The following is a 17092-nucleotide window of genomic DNA, read 5'->3' as shown; positions in this document are numbered from 1 at the left end:
ATTATTTGAACTTAAAACCAGTCATACAAAATAACAACAGTAGTGCTATCCAGTGCATTCTTGTTGATGAGATGGCAAGGAAGGAGATTTATTGGAGAGAAAATTTCTTGTGAGCAGTAGGATATTAATGCTGGATGGTTGGAGTGGCAGCTGGAAAGGAACATTGAGTTATGCCTGTGGGCACTAGAGGAAATAACTGGAAATCAGTTTCTTAAATAATTCTGCTTAATAATAATTATTTAAAATTGTTTTTCTGCTGAAGGATTCTGGTGACTTTTTTAGCAGTTATTTTGTGACTTTGTCTTTGGGGACTCCTCTCTGGTTAAGTATTTCCGAAATAAATATAAGTGTGGCCACATCAAGGCTGATAAACTGACTTACAAAACAGCCTTATGAAACAGAAAACTGGATTTAAAAATAACACATAGGTAGATAACTAGGCAATGGCTTTATGCTATATTTTGATTTTTAGATGTTGGAATGAATTTCTAAGTCTTCAATGATGCTGTTAGATTGCTCCTAAGTGCTTAATGTTTTATTTCTAGCTGTGAATTCTTATAGAAGATTGATAGCTCTGCCAACATTTGCCCACCATAGAAGATGGGTGGATTAATTTCAAGATGGAGGGTAAGTAAAATTGTGTAACAATGTAATCATCTTTAGTCTAGAAGATGGGAGTGCCTAGGACATGTTTCTTAATGCCTGTTGGTTGACCAGTAATGCTGGTTGAATGTTAGTGCTAAACTTTTCCCATGAATGTGTCGCTTAAAAGTCTAGTAGTGAGACATCGTGACCAAAAGTATTTTCTACCAAATCACTAAACTGAAACCATGCTGGTGTCTGTTATTTTCTTTGCAGTATCAGTCTGGCACTGGCTTGGTTCACTTACAAAAATGTAATTGTCAAGCTTTCTGTAAGTCTAAATAGTTTTGTGGCACTTCATTGGGATAGATGTGGCAGCAACTGTGACTTGAAAGATTGGTGGCTGTTTTAGGTCAAAATAGATACATGCAGAATATTATTCTGTGTGTTTTGACAAATATTTTGGTAGGTATTTGTGCCTACACATCTGTCTTCCTGTCTGCTTTTATTAGCTTGTATATTATTGAGTGGTGTACTAAGTTTATGAGGAAGAAGAGGCATGAGGTTTTTGACTGCTCGCTTGGTAGGTGCGAGGGGAGTCCAGGTTTGCCTTCGCTTATTACCCGTTGATTTCAGAGCCTCCCATAGAAAACTCCTTTAAAGGTGAAAGTTAGATGTGATGTCAGTTTTGTGTAACAAACTCACTTTCATGGTGATGCAGTGTGGGCTATGTTTTTTGTGTCATGAAGGGTTGGGAAAGACTGTGGTTTGATACTTCTGTGAAATTAGGAAGGATTCCTAGAGGGAATTTTAGGTTGCTCCTAAGGGGAATTTTACTGGAGATGATAACACTTATATGCAGTTACTTATGATTTATTTAGAACATGTGTCTTTGTATAGAAGGATTAGTAATAAAAAGCTGAAGTACTCAGGTACTTCATCTATATATTCTCTTTGTTTTGCCTAATTCCTCCAGTCATAGATTCTGTCCTGGTTTTACTTCCCACCCACATATGTATTATTATTGCTGTACATGCATTTATAGGTTTTCATCTTTTGTGATATAGGAGAGGAGCCTTCAGTTAAGAGTAACACCAACTGTAAAATAGTGATTGATTACACTTCCTTCTATTTGTCAGTATAAAAGGAGTAAAACTTCTTACCTCTATGTAAAATAGAAAATTAATTAATCAGTTATGAATATGTCTTTTTGTTAGGAAACTTTTAATGTACAGAATCCTCAAAATGCTAAGGTGTTTTTGAAGTGAGATTAATATCTTTGTTCTTTCCCTTGTAAGCAGACAAAGCCTTCCACTGTAGAAGTATTAGAAAAAATAGATAAGGTATGTGTTTGCTTTTTGGAGTTTTGTTTGTTTGGTTTTTTTTTTTTTTGTTTTTTTTTAGAAATAAGCATCCTTTTTGCTGGCCATGTATTCTTTTCACATTAGGTAAAATACTGTCATGGAATTTTAAATTATTTTGGTAATTATTCCAGTGCTAGAGATTCAGAGTTTCAGATTAACTGCTACCTTTTCCCCACTTACTGTAGTAATTTTAAAACATACCCATACTGTATAATAGATAGTGAGAAACTACAGTTCAGATTTTTATTTAAAGAGCCTGAAATGGGAATGAATGTGAAGCTGCCTTGATTACACACTTGAATTATAACTAATGGTTAAACTCCGATGTAATGGAAAATGTCACTAATGACAAGTTACATTCATCAGATTGATTAGAAAAGCTTTAACATGTGGGTTTATGTGTAAAAATTGTAACTGCCCTGGTAGTAAAGTAAGGTCGGGGCAGAATAACTGAATAGACAGTTCAGTAATCAGTTTGAATTTCTCACTAGCATTTGCAACAGATGTCTGTGCTCTGTGGGGGAATGAACTATTTTGAAATACTGTTGATATTTTTTGTTTTCCTTTTAATGAAAGTGTGAGTACTCCCTGAAATACAGACAAAATGGTTAACGTAGCAGAGCATTGGTTGATCACATGCCAGAAGCATCATATAGATGTTCAGTATTTCACTCTTAATGTGAGGAAAGTACTGAAAGGTAAACATGTGAAATGATGGAGAGGTTTCAGCGATTTCCCATGTTAGTAGAAAAGTGTTTAAAATTCCACAAGTGCCTGATGAAAGTTTTAGGATGCAAAGTATGGTTAGCAGTGATTTATGTGATCATAAAGACTGCCATTCATAAGATCTAGCATTTTTCACTTGACTCAGATATATTAATGCATTATAAATGTGAAAAAGTGCTGATTTGTAATATTTCTTTCCAGTTGCTAATATGGTGCAAGTAGCTAATATCATAACCTTAATAGTGTGGTGTATTTATGCTATGTAAGTTATCTTTGGGCAAATATTGTCATTTATCAAAAAGCTGCTTGACTTTCCTAATAAAATATCAAATTGATAGGGCTGATTTTAGAAACCATTTAAAGGCAGCGTAGTAAGACCATCTACTGATTTCACTAATAAGGTTGAACCCTGTTTATTTACAGGAAATAAAGGCATTAGAAGAATTTAGAGAAAAAAATCAGAGGCTACAGAAACTATGGGTTGGAAGGCTGCTTCTCTACTCCTCACTTCTTTACCTTATTACTTGCTTAATTGTATATCTGTGGTGTCTTCCTGATGAGTGGACAGCAAGGCTGGCAATGACACTTCCATTTTTTGCATTTCCATTGATGTAAGTAAATATGCCTTTTTTTTTTTATTTTCTAACTGCTGTCTCTTAGATAAAAGGAGATGGAAAATACATCTCAGCAGGGGTTTGGGTTTGCTTTGACAATCCTTGAGATGTCATAACTTGCTGAATTTTTTCTTCTAAAATAAATCCAAGTAGTTAGGCAGACACTTTCTTTGAGAGGAATGTCTCTCGTGGGTCTGGGTTTAGTATAGAACTGAGTTTTACCATCAAAAGATGATAGCATCTAAAGTTACTTGGCTTATCAAAACTATACTAGGGCTAGAGAGACACCTATATCTGAGCAGCTGCAAGGTAGTGTATGTATTTAATATATATAGATCATAATGCTTAAAATGCATATTATAATGCTTGTAAGCAGAAGAGCATTATCTTGGGTTTTATTCTTACTGCTATTTGAGAAGTAACATTACTATATCAAAGTAAGCTATATGTTGCCTATATGTAAAATGTAGCATATAGAACCGGGGGGAAAAATACAGGAATGAATGGAGAAACTTACGTATTAGATGAATGTTACCATAGTGTTGACTTGAAAGGTTACAAACCTAAGTATGTTGAAGGCTAGTTTTACATAATTAGCTGTTTTTCTAGGGAATCATTGACTGTTTTTGTCAAGGAAAAAATACCCAGACTTCATTGGATGTCAACAGGACAAAGTATTGTCTATGTTTTTGTTCCACAGAGCTGATTGGCTGCTCATCATGATGAGTGCTTTTGTTTTCTAAGAATGCTACTTCTCTAAAAGTAATAAAATGGGCTCCCACCTCACTAAACAGCTGCTTTGCTGCCTCCCCTTCCCCCAAAGCATCAAGGAGGAGAAAGCAGCCTGCTGAGCATCTTTACCACTAATGGGGTGCACAGTGCATTTTTTATTTGCTGAAATGAACATAGAATCATAGAATTTTAGGGGTTGGAATGGATCAGATAGTCCCATTTCCCTCCCATGGGCAGGGACACCTCCAGAGCAGGTTAGGTTGCTCAAGGCCTCATCCATCCTGGCTTTGAACACTGCCAGGGTTGGGGCAGCCACTACTTCCCTGGGCAACCTGTGCCAGTGTCTCACCACCCTCACAGGAAAAAACTCCTTCCTAATATCTATCCTAAATTTCCTTTCCTTCAATTTGAACCTGTTACCCCTTGTCCTGTCACTGCATTTCATAACAAAGAGTCCCTCTCCAGCTCCCCTGTAAATCATCATAAATGCTGTCCATATTTGTGCAGCATCTTTGTGAGTGCCCTAGCTCTAGACTGGAAAGGCAAAGTCAAATATAAGTATTTAAGGATTCATAGCTTTGATTAGCTTGGGTCAGCATAACATAACATGCAAAAGAACCCTAGTTTAAAGATGCTTTTTGTATGTCATACTGTGTTATGCATAATGTACTAATATGCTGCTTTTATGGAGTCCTGTGGAGAAGATACATGGGCAAAAGTATTTTGACTGGAAAGGATTAATATAGAAATTATAGCTCATATTAGTCTTTGGCAGTAATAAGAATTGATTTTATTCTTAAGGATGTGAAAGTCTTTGTTGTTAGTGTGTGAAGCTTGCTCATGCTAATAGGGAAGGCTTGTAGAAGAGGAAATATTACCAGCCTCCTTTCACATAGGTTTGATAGAATGAGTGTAGAAATGGAAACTTTTATTATTGAAGGTGATGGCTTCTAGTGCTGTAGTGTGAATTTTCACACTGGATTTTTATTCTCTAGTTTGTCCTCCAATTCTGCTTTTTTTCCAAGATGGCTCTCTGTAAAATTCCATTTTAGATATCAGCTTACTAACATTTAGAATTAGACTGTTGTTCTCTTATGACTTGCAACTGTTTATCTGATATTTTTTTTTCCTTGAGCTATTCCCTTTCAGCTTTTTTTTTAGCAGATATGAATGGCAAGCAGCTGCCAGCTTGTCTTTGTTCCCGGTCAAGAGGTGACTCCATGTTGAATGCCTGGTGCCACCCAGTAATAGCTCTAGAGATTTTTCAGCCCTAATCAGACTGGAATATGTCTGCCTTTTCCAACTTGCAGTCAGTCACCACCTTATTTCTGCCTTAGGTCAGTCCCTCAGGGTCTCAGCAAGTTACTGATGCTGGTAGAGCAAGTTATGTTTTAGGAATATAACTTCATTAATTTTAAATGTATATTGAAATACCTGAAAAGCTGAAGAAATACATTAGAAGGAAATGATTTTTATTTTGTAAAATTGGCCTGATGTAGTCTGCTTTTAAACTTTCACCTCGAAGTTCTTAAAGAGGAAATCTGTTAGCTTAGAATACAGCTTTAGGTAGAAGATTCTTTATTAAGTGTACATTGAAAAAGCAGTAATGCTTTTGCCTGTGTAACAAGGTATTTGTTCTGCTCTAACCCTGTAAACATTTATTTCTTCTGATACTTCATGGAGACATGTTTTGCACTGTGTAAGTAGACACACCCATCTGTATTCTTAGTGTAGTTATAGCACACCTTGGAAGGTGGAATAGTTAAACTACTTTCTCTCTTACCTTGCATAGGTTACTGTTGCATTTCAGTTGCCTCATCTAACTTGCCTAACTCAGGTTGTGTTGTTAGTACTTGAAGGCATTTTGAACTGAGCAACCATTATATGAATGCAAAAGATGTTCTTAGGAATTTCATAAGCCAAAACTCTATTTGAAATCCTTTAGCCTTTTGCCTGCTTTCTTACGCTGGCTATTAGAGAACCTTTCTAGCTATTAAGGGTTTTGTTTTTCTTAAATGAAAGATTGCTGGTTTAGGCTCTATTATTTTAGGGGGGTTTTGGATAAGATGCTGGGTATGGCTTGAAGTATGAGGTTTGCCACTTGGCTTGGGCTGAGTAACTTGCCAGGAAAAGTGTCAACTTAGAGATTAGAATTGCTTATAATTATTAAAACAAATGAAGTCATAATGATTGCAGAAAGACCTTTCAAATGTAAAATGCTCATGGATCAGTTTAACTTTATTGTGAGCACAGATAAACTGCTCCATTGTTTGAGCTAAGTCAGCTGAAACCCTTCAGAAACTGAGTGGATTCAGAGCTCTGTAAAATCGCCAGGAGTCAGGTCAGTTAACTCTGCTTTGGGAGAGCATTTGTACAATAGCTGTATCTCATGGTTTTCATTGGTATTGAATTCTTTCCACAAATCTCCTGGGTCTTAATTTTGGGGCTTAGTTGGTAAGCTTGGTTTTTTTGGGTAGCATGCATTATAAATCTATCAAAAGAGAAGTGATGACTAAGTAATTTTCAGCTAAACATTTTAGTAAGCGATGATGTTACTTGCTGCTGCCTTAGTATTTCTACCTTTAGTAATACTTGATTAAATTTTAATGGAAAGGACTTTATATTAAGCAATGATGATGTATTGGTGACAAGATGCTAATTTAATTTTGATTTTTTAAAAAATATAAATATTTCTTGAAGTGTTCTATTTGCTAAACAACCCACAAATGGTTAGTGTAATATATTTTAATGAGTATAATTCTTCTTTCTGTTTTAAAGAATTTGGTCTATAAGAACATTGCTCATCTTTTTCTTTTCCAAACGGACAGAAAGGAATAGTAAGTATATTTTCTGTGGGTGGTTTTTTTTTTTTTGGCGGGGGGGTGTGTGTTTGTCTTTTAGAATATGGGGCTAGTTGTGAATGACGGTAGTGTAAATGGTTTTGATCATTTGGCTTCCAGGAGGACAAGAGTAACCTTCAGATGATGCTGAAATGGGTAGAAAATGGGAAAGGAAATAGAAACAATAGTGGTAGTTCTCTTAATACTCGCATCTTAGAAGTATTCCTGCAGTTTTAATCTGTTATCCTTATGTATAAGAGAAGAGATTTATAGCAGATATGCTTAATTTATTTGTCAAGATAGCTTTTCTCTCCCAAGTTCTCCAAAGCATGCTTATGTTTTCCTGAGTGGGAAAGGTACAAGCAGGTGTTTTTCTACGTTTTAGAGAGCTAAGGAAAATTGGGTGTCATGTAATAAAACTAAAAAGCAATGCAGGTGTTCAAGTATATATAAAAAGTTGATAAATTTTGGATTACAGTGAATCTGCATGCTATTTAAAAAGTGTATCTGTGGCACTTGTCTGCAGTAGTTAGAATTCGTTTAGGCTTTCTTGGAAAGCAGTCCAGCCTGTAACAACATCTCATGGTGATGTGAGCAATAATACAGGAAAACCTCAGTGTTGCACTATGTTTTATGACTTGCAGAACAGCATGATGTATTTAATTTGTGACAGCTTATGAGTTAAACATCACTTTCGGAATTTTTCTTAAAAGTAACATTTGCATTTGATATGCAAGCACAGAACATACATTTTTATGTAGAAATAAAATTGTCCATATATTCTGTGGTGGTGTGTGATTCATTTCTAAGGTGAATATATATTTGCATTTCATGGCTGAATAAGGGCAAAAAGGATGCATGTTTTTCTAGTTTGCTTAAATGTTTTTATTGCTGTTTTGAGCATATAAGCAAGTCTAGTGCTTTTGTTGAACCTGTGTATAAAAGCTTTTAAAAGATGATAGAACATGCCAAAAGGGATTATTTCTGTGTAGTTCCAGAGATTGAAGTGTTTTACCTTGAAGATAAGTCCTGTATTTTAAAGAGAAGAATCAAATGCATGGTGCAAGACTTACAGCAGTAAAACAGGAGAAAGTATAGCTGAGAGAGCAAACTGGCAACTGAGTGGCTCAAAGCTAACCTTTTATTCTGGGATAAGTTAATCTAACACATTGAGTCACTGGAGATAGTTATTTAAATACTATAAAGCTCTGTTCCGGATAACCAGTGTACACCAGATTTGGGAACCATGCTCTGAATAAGGAAAATTTGTAGCTAGACTCTAGGAAAGGATGTAGAGAGATGATGGAATTTCAGTTTTTAAGACTGGTCAGGCAAAAAATTGTTAGGTAAGATTTAGGCTGATCCATCCCAAAGTGTGTGGAAAATAAATCAGGTATATTCCAGGTATTGACTTCTCTAGTATGAATTCTTTTTTCTGTAGGTTTCATTAAGATGAAATATATTGGTTTCTTGAGAGTACTTTGCAGTAATTGCCATTTGGCCACATTTGAAGGGGCAGGTGTTTCATGATGTTCTTGTTGAATACAGGAGGTAAAGTGATCAGAAACAAAGACCCACACTTTAAATTGGTTGCATTGCTTTGTGGAAGGCTATGCCTGCAGATGTTCTAGGCATTTCTGTACCAAAAGCAGTTCGTTTCTTAAGTAAATATTAGTAGTTGTCTGTATTCTGCTGTTTATTTGGCCGCATGGTACCATACTGCATTGCAGTACATTTCGAGCTGTTAATCTGTGTGGGGCTATATGAGAGACTGTGTTCTAATATAAATGTCCAATTTGGTGAAGGGAGGTATCTTACTAATTTGAAGATGCACACTCTCTGGAATTGTTCATCTTCTGTGGTCCATCTCAGTACTAGGTATGGTCTTGTTCTGTGTCCTGTTTATCTTAACTGATACAGATGCTATAGTTACCCTTTGATTTCATAAACTTTCAAACATGTGCATGCACAACTTTAGTATTCTGCACATTTAACAGAGGATTATTCTATCAAAATGGGTTTCTACATTCTGGAAAAGTTCAAGTCATTATTTGTTCCCTTAATTTAAAGTAGCTGTTCCTGAAGTAACTTTGAGTGGTATGACATACTTATATATATATATGTAAAGATACAAAAAAGGAGTATATTTCGTTTGGTGGAATTTGGTTTTGTGTCTTGGAGTTCTATGAAGCTTTTTCTTTCTTTGAAATCTGAAAAGTGGGTAAAAATAGCTATATTTTTACAGGAAGTAAACTGCCAGTGTTCAGTAGAGCTGAGAAGGGGGAAGAAGTTGTAAAGTTTATTGTTAAATTCTTCTTGCTGTGAAGGAGGTAGTAGAAAGCTAGTTTATTGAGAGAATATCTATTTTCTACATAAGGCAAAGCTTTATTACAGCAAGTTTTCCATGAGTGTCAAGCTACAAACATTGACTTAAAGGGAAATCTCATGTGCCTTTGACCTTACTTCTTTCCCTCCCTCTTAGGTGCTGTGCCTACTAGTTGTAACAGTCTTTTAATATTTACTATTAAAATGACCTTCTGGTAGCTGTTCTTCCAAAACTGGGGGGTTTGCTGTAGTCTGAAAGTATTGAAAGGGTGAAATAGATTGAGCTTTGACGCTGGGAATTGTCCTGGCATTTGAAACTAGTATGTGTTAAGAGGCTTATGTGAAATACTAAAGCCAGTAAATCTGGTACTCAGATATATTAATGCTTAGACCTCAAGCTTTTGTCTGTAGTTTGACTCATGAGATTAAGTGTATTTGCTCCATTGTTGTACCAGTTTTAATGTAGGTCAAAGCAGGGCACTGGCTAGAATTGGTTTGCTTAATGAGGAAATGGTACATAAAATTTTTAATAGTTATAACTGTAAAGTGATAACAGTGAGCTATAATTTATAAGCAGTTTCAACATTTTAGCTGATTTATTTTCACATAAAAACTTCGGTTATTTTATGCAAAGTTTACTGATGTTTGGTATTGACAGTGGCCAGTGCATAATTTTTCCTGATCTCACAGGGCAAAGTCATTGTTTAGAGTGTGCTGAAATTACCTCATTTGTATTTGGAAACTAATGTACAATGTCCTTCTTTTAGATGATGCACTGGAAGATTTAAAATCTCAGAAGAAAAAAATAGTAAGTTGAACTTCAAGAAAAGCTTGTTATTACAGTCTACTAAAAGTGGTGTATGTCAGATATTTGCATCAACTAGATCAACACTTAATCTCAGCAAGACAAATTTAGGATGGAAAAGTCTTGGATAACTTGCCCTCTTCGTGAAGCTGTGACACTGAAAGCTGTTTCCTCTCATCTTAAGAATTTCTTAAGGAAGTTTGCTGTTCACATATGTTGTTGGCTTCATCTCCTGCCTTGCAAGGCAGTGCATAAAAACCACCACCAAAACACATAAAAACCTGAACACTGCTCTCCCCCCCCAACTGCCCTTCCTTCCTCTAAAAACTCCAAAAGTTGTATTATTAGGCTTTATTGTTGGTGAGTTTCCCATAGTGTTCACCTCATACCTTCTGGATTTTACTATGATGGCTAAGTTAATAGAAAACCCACAACAAAGATACCACAGAGGAATTAGGTAAGAGTGTGGTATTTTGTCATGGTCTTCCACTCTGCATGTAGATGCAAAAAAGATAACCTGTACCTAATTATGTGATTGTCCTTTTGTTAAGAGGATTTGCTACTATTTAAATGGATGTGTCCTTTGGTTGGAGTGGTGATAGAGAGGGTTTAGGAGGGGCTTACAATTTCTGAGAAAGAAAGTGCATGACAACTATGTTGTCAAGTTTATTTTATGAAAACTGCTTAACTGAAATGAGTTAATGTCTCCAGTTACCATAGTCATTTGGTAGCTGTGGAGGGAAAGTTCTTGGAATAGCATAACACCACGGAAAACAAAACAGTTCTTGAAATCTTAAATGTAAAATCTTGAGTTCTAGTTTAGTTTTCTGTAATCATGACAATCTTCATATTTATTGTAGCAAAACTAGTAATGCTAGGTGCATCAGGCAAAGTATTGCCAGCTGGTCAAGGGAGGTGATTGTCCCGCTCTACTCTGTGCAGGTGTGGCCTTGCCTTGAGTACTGTGTGCAGGTTTAGGCATCACAATATGAAAAAGATATTAAGCTATTAGAGAACTTCAAAGGAGAGGAAGCCATATGAGGAGTGATTGAGGTTACTTAGTCTGTTCAACCTGGAGGAGACTGTGCAGAGACCTCATTGCTGTATACAGGTTCCTCACAAGGGGAAGTGGAGGGACTGGTACTGATCTCTCTGGCAACCAGTGACAGGACCCAAGGGAATGGTCTGAAGTTGTGTCAGGGGTGTTTTAGGTTAGGTATTAGAAAAAAAGGTTCTTCACCCAGAGAGTGTTTGGGCACTGGAACAGCTCTCCAGGGAAGTTGTCACACCACCAAGCCTGACAGAGTTCAAGAAGCATTTGGACTATGCACTGAGGCACAGAGTGTGATTCTTGGGAATGTCCTATGCATGACCAGGAGTTGGACTCAATGATCCTTGTGGGTCCCTTCCAACTCTGAATATTCTGTGATTGTGTGTTAAGTTAATTAGCTATAATTAAGGCACTACTTCAAGATACATCTTTTCTCTACTTGATCATAAGCGATACTGTTGTGTTCATGACTGTTTAGTTGTAATTTTGGCCTTGGAGTTCTCAGTTAATGAGGATATCAGCCCTTAAGCCTGAACATGTATAGATGAGTGAGTTCAGAGGGTTAAGCATATTAAAGCAAGGACACAGGACATGGATTAAGCTGACACAGCTGGGAATTAGTGGAGAGTTTACCTGGAGCAGCAGTCGTAAAGATGGGATAATTCTTAGCTGAGGACAGACTTGTGAAGATAGTATAGTAATTACCTTGCTAATTTTAGAATTAAACTTTGCTGAAGTTTGCTCAGCTACTCTGAATAGCGGGCTGAGTGTAATATTACACTTTGACAGACTTCTTAGCTATTTCAGGTAAGAGTTTAGAAAGTTGCATCTGTTAATCTTCCAAGAAAATAAAAAGTAGTTTGATTTCAAGGCTGTCTTGAAGTTATGTTAGTAATGGGAAAAAAGCCACAGCATATAAATTTTGTTACTTAAAATAATTACTGTTTAATCAATTTTATGCCTTCAGCCTTCCAGGCATAGAAAACCATTGATGTTTTGATAATTTCAGTATGTGACAGACTGTGCGAGGTTTTATCAGTTTATCAGAGTGCATCTATTTCAGTATGTGACAGACTGTGCGAGGAGTTGGTTGTTGTGTAAGCCCAGTTTTATCTACCCAGTATATGACAAAATGTTGCAAATGTGCAATTGGAAGCTCAAAATACCATTAAAAATTTGTATTTACTGATGAAGGGTCAAATGAGTTATTTCTTTCATGCTGTGTTCAGACAGAACAGTTACTTTGGTGGTTTTACTGTTTGCATGGATCCGTTCAGAGTATACTTGATTACTGTGGCTTAAATGGTTTATTTCCTATTTTAAGGAAACTTTTGCAGTGTGTACTGGCATATCTTACATGGTAGACTGAAGTGAGTCCTGTGGCTTTGTGTGAACATAAATACCTCTTTGTAGTTGGGGTTGACATACCAAGTAATTCAATTTATGAACTCACATAGTAGTATGGCAAATAAATAGTTTGCACTGTGCCAGTACTTTAGACTTCAGTTGCATTTACAAGAAGCTTAAAATATATTGCTCGTATTACTTTTCAATATATGCAACTGATGTTGTTGCCACAGGAATTTTGTTTGGTTGCCTATTGGAAAGGAGGCCTTCCATGCAATTATTCATGGGAGAGAATGTGGTACATGACTATGCTTCTTTATGAAGATGTGGTTAATTCCATGAAAAATTCATGCTTAGATTAGCATTAACTTTCACAGAGACTTCGCTTGTGATTCTGGTTGCTCAGCATTTGTGCTCGATAATGATAGACTATGAATTATCCCTTGGCACAAAGGAGAATGTTTTTGTGGGAAAGATTTTGGATCTCGGAGAAGAGTGTATTATGGAAAAAGAGCAAGAGGTGTTGAGCAATTTGCTGTATTAGCTAGCCAGTGCTCAGCACTAGGTTAGCCTTTCCAAGATTATGCTTCAGGATGCCGAATGATCTGTAAGTCAGTATGTTGATTTGCATTCATAAATGAGCTTGCTGTGACAGTACACAAGCCAGTTTATTCTGCTACACAAATGTAGAAATCATATTGAAATTTTACACAGGCTCTTACTTGCTTCTAGTCATTATACTCATTAGGTCATGGTAACTAAACTGTGACCTTCTAGAGTCTTTTATTTGGTGTCATCAGCCAAATTTCAATTTACTTTAGGAAAATATATCCTAGAAGTGAAAGCATGAGAACTGTGAGTGTGCTTGTAGAAAATTTCTTTACATTTTCCAAGAAATTTGTGAAGAGTGTTGTGAATTCTCGTTCAGATTCAGCTTTACTAGAATCACAAAGCTGTGTATGAGTTTCAGAACACAAAGAGTAACTAGTTAAATTATCCAATAGCTATGTAATGTGAATAACTTTGACATCTGAATCTTGTGATGAGACTTGAATTTTTCTGTTTCAAAATGTTACTGTTTCTGCAAAACTCATGTATCCACAAATAGCTGCCATGCTGTCTAGTACTGCTATAGCATGAAGTGCCTTAGATAAGAAAAGTGTCAAGTGATAGTGGAGCATTCTGGTTTTTCTCTTCTTAAAGGTCACTTTGACCTGCAGAAGGTTATTTCTCATTTGCCTTTGTGGCTATACAGGCAATTGCATACATTTGATGTTCATTGATGTAAAGGGAATTGTTTTTTTAAAATTTTGATTTGGGGACCAGATATTGACATTGACTGTTAACACTTCCCTGCATTGCAGCTTCACCTCACTAGCCCTACCCCTTCATATAAAAGTCTGCCTTATGGTTTTCACTTTTATAAGCAATAAATACTTTAATTTTCCTATTAGACTATCAATTCTGGTCTTACTGCACTGTGTGGCATTTGTTTTATGAAGTTAGTGGGTTAACTCCAAAGTCTTGCTGAAATACAAGTTTAGGAAATTGATTTTTACTTCCCTCTTCACTCCCTTTTGTTTCAACAATCCTTAATTAACAACCTGGATAGTATTCCTTGCCTTAAATTTCAAGAAGTGTGTGGAGGAGTGAGTGTTAAATGGATACACAGTATCCATTAAATTGAGTGAGTTTTTATTTAGCTTCTGAGGTCTATTTGTAGTTCTGAGGTCTGTCTAAACATGAAACCCCTGCACAGTCTGTATTTGCAGAATGGCTGAAACTTTAGTTTCTCACTAGCTAAATAATGGCATAAAAGTCATGTTAACCTGCACCATTTGTTATTTTAGCGGTGATAAATGAGTTTGAGAGAACTTAATTTTTTGACCACTGACCTTTTTAGTTTTGCAGTTTATGCCAACAGCAAACTTCAGAACAAACAAACCCCCCACTTTTAGCAGAACTCGGCCATTAGTCAGCACATCTAGGAGAAAAGGTCTGCTTGAGATACTGTAAAATGCATTATAATTTCTATACATATTAGCCATTTGTCATAACTTCAGCCCTCTCAGTTTTAGAGTCAAGCTTCTTCTGATGTTGGCTGTTAACCACTAAAATGATACTTTACTAGTGATTACTTTTTTAATTAAGCCCATGTATTAGCTATAAAGTCACTTGAGTGCATTGTAAATAAAACGCTGTAATAATGAAGTGCTTTAATTACATTCCCTAAAGTATGCATAGTTCTCAGTAAATTTTTTTATTTAAATTCTTAACGCATTCTCTTTTTTTCTGAAAAGCAGTTTGGATGGCTGTAAAGATGGAGATCCAGCCTTTAAAGTCATTTGAGCAAATTCCATGGCTGTTCTCTAGTTAGTGAGTTTTCACAGCATTTGCAGCAAGCTAATTGCTTCTGCTAATAAATAATCTAAAATCGATGCTGACAGCAGTTAATTGGCACAGGGACTTTATTCTGTAAAGCACTTGGCTAATGACCTTCCTTAAATTAATAGCATTAAGTGCTATGAGGAAATAAATCTAAGGAATTGCCTGTCATTCGCTTGTCATGTCTAATAACTTCCAATAATGATGGCTGATAGATTTTTGCACATTCCATTATTGAAGTTGGTGCTTGTAATTATTCTCCTCATTATATGTAAACAATTAGCAATATTTGGTGTTTCCTTGCAATAAAGCTGTTAAGTACAAAGTAGTCCATTAGAGTTTAGAAACTATTTTTGAAAGCAGAATGTAATTTCCATTGAATACAGCAAGTCTGCATGTATCTGAACATACTACTGGTTCATTAGACTTCACCTGTTGGTAACATTGCTAAGGTGCTTGGAAATGGGAAGGTATAGTGGGAGGGAATACTTTGAAGAACTCTGTATGGATGTGTGGAACCTTTTGTTTCCAGCTTGAGGAAGTGATGGAGAAGGAAACATACAAGACAGCTAAATTAATCCTTGAAAGGTTTGATCCAGAATCAAGTGCAAAGGTAAGAGTCTAGTTATTGATATTGATTTAATATGAAAGGTACTATGGAGCTGAACATTCAGATAATGTTATTTATAATTAATTGGCAGGTGCCTGAACTACCATCTGCTGGAACATCTGCAACCCCAAGACCTGGACAAGGTAATAGCCCTGTAAAATGGCTGCTCTTTAGCATAGATACTCATCTTTCACAGCAATTTCCACTCTGGAGGTCTCTCTGTGATAAAATTTGTAGATCAATTGACCTTTATTTAGGGTTAATAGACTCTTCATTAGACTATGTCCATTACTGTTCTGTGTTTTTCAGGCAAGGGATCTATTACTATAGGCTGATGTTCTAGACAGCAGGATATTTAATGCTGCTTGGTGCTAAAGCAGAGAGAAAATTAACTTCTTGTGGCATACTTGTAATTTTTCTGGAATGCTAAGGTGCTTTCAAATCTTATGTAATATTAATTGACTTAGCTTTTCAATTCTGTTTATATTTCTGGCTGGTTAGACCTTTCCTAATGCAATGCTTAAACTACTTCTGTTTGGTGCACAGAGTGGGGGAAAATGCTTGTGCGGAAATCAGATCTTTTCTAGTTGCAAAGAATGGACAGTTCTTTACTGGTTTATGATATTCCATTTAAAAGTGTTATTGAAGAAAATAATAAAATAGAAAAAACTTGTTTCAAGGAAGCCTTGTTTCTAGATTGCACATACAAGCTTCTAGACTGAAAAGATCTCTCTCCCCTACTCTGAGTATAATGCTTGCATTCAAAATCTGTATTTATGCAAATATTTATGCAAAGAAACTGCTGTTAAGTTTTCCCTAATGTTGAGTATAATATGCTGTAGTTTAACTGAAAATGCTAGTATGAACACAGTTTAAAGGCTGCCTCATATTATAATATTGAAGGTAGTAGTCATACGTTAGGACAGATCTTTGTAGCTAACTTGCTGTTATAACCTGTAAGGACTGGTGCTCAAAATAAACTGCAGAATCTGTGCATAATTTTCCATAAAATAAACAGATTTCTTTAGAGCATGTATGAGAATTGTCACCTTTGTGCCTAATTCTTATGGGTAACCAAACTTGTATTTGTCTCACTCTTGGATGCAGAGCACCTGTATTTACTCACAAAGGTGTTTATAAACTGCATCATCAAATTCACTGTTTTATTCTTCCGGTTTAGCTTCAAGTTGTCATGAAAGCATTTTAAAACCATCCTTACTTGTTGACATTGACAGTGAATAGTTGCAATGCAGTACATTAGCAGTAAAACTTGAATCTCCTCTGGTGTCCTAGGCACAATTGCTTTTTCTCAAGTTTTCTCCTTACCTTCTCTCCCATCATTCCATTTCTGCAGCATTCATAGTTTTGTTCAGGCTTATGGGCTGTTTTGACACCCTGTTCTCTGTCTTAATGCAGCTCATGAGTGGTTGCCAAGAAGTTTCTGTCATACCCATAATGTTTAGGTAGTTTGTGGTTGGCTTTTTTGTAACTCTTTATAAAATTCATCCTTCTCTTTGAGATATGTTACAAGTCACTCCAGTAGTCTAGTAGCAGGGTGACAGATTTGTTTATAGAATGCTGACCAGGAGATGGAACTGCCTGGAAATGTGTGTTTATGTGTAGAGATCTAGAGATAACTAGCTATAAATTAGACAGTGAGAAGTCTTTAGTCACCTTGGCTTTATTAAGACACATCATCAGCGGCTTTGAA

General features: G+C 36.0%; 1 protein-coding gene across 1 annotated transcript in view; it reads left to right on the top strand.

The window, feature by feature from the left end:
* Positions 1-600: 600 nt before the first annotated feature.
* Positions 601-17092, top strand: part of KIAA1715 (KIAA1715 ortholog) — a 37871-nt gene continuing 21379 nt past the window's right edge. Inside the window, exons 1-7 of the mRNA XM_009075843.1 lie at positions 601-627; positions 1884-1925; positions 3096-3283; positions 6797-6855; positions 9951-9991; positions 15304-15384; positions 15473-15524. Of these exons, the coding sequence (XP_009074091.1) occupies positions 601-627; positions 1884-1925; positions 3096-3283; positions 6797-6855; positions 9951-9991; positions 15304-15384; positions 15473-15524 (490 nt within the window). The remainder of the gene's footprint in view (positions 628-1883; positions 1926-3095; positions 3284-6796; positions 6856-9950; positions 9992-15303; positions 15385-15472; positions 15525-17092) is intronic.

Source organism: Acanthisitta chloris, unplaced genomic scaffold, assembly GCF_000695815.1.
Source record: "Acanthisitta chloris isolate BGI_N310 unplaced genomic scaffold, ASM69581v1 scaffold3890, whole genome shotgun sequence".
In the NCBI taxonomy this organism is placed as follows: domain Eukaryota; kingdom Metazoa; phylum Chordata; class Aves; order Passeriformes; family Acanthisittidae; genus Acanthisitta; species Acanthisitta chloris.
Note: the sequence above shows the minus strand (reverse complement) of the source record. Positions and strands in the feature narration are given on the sequence as shown.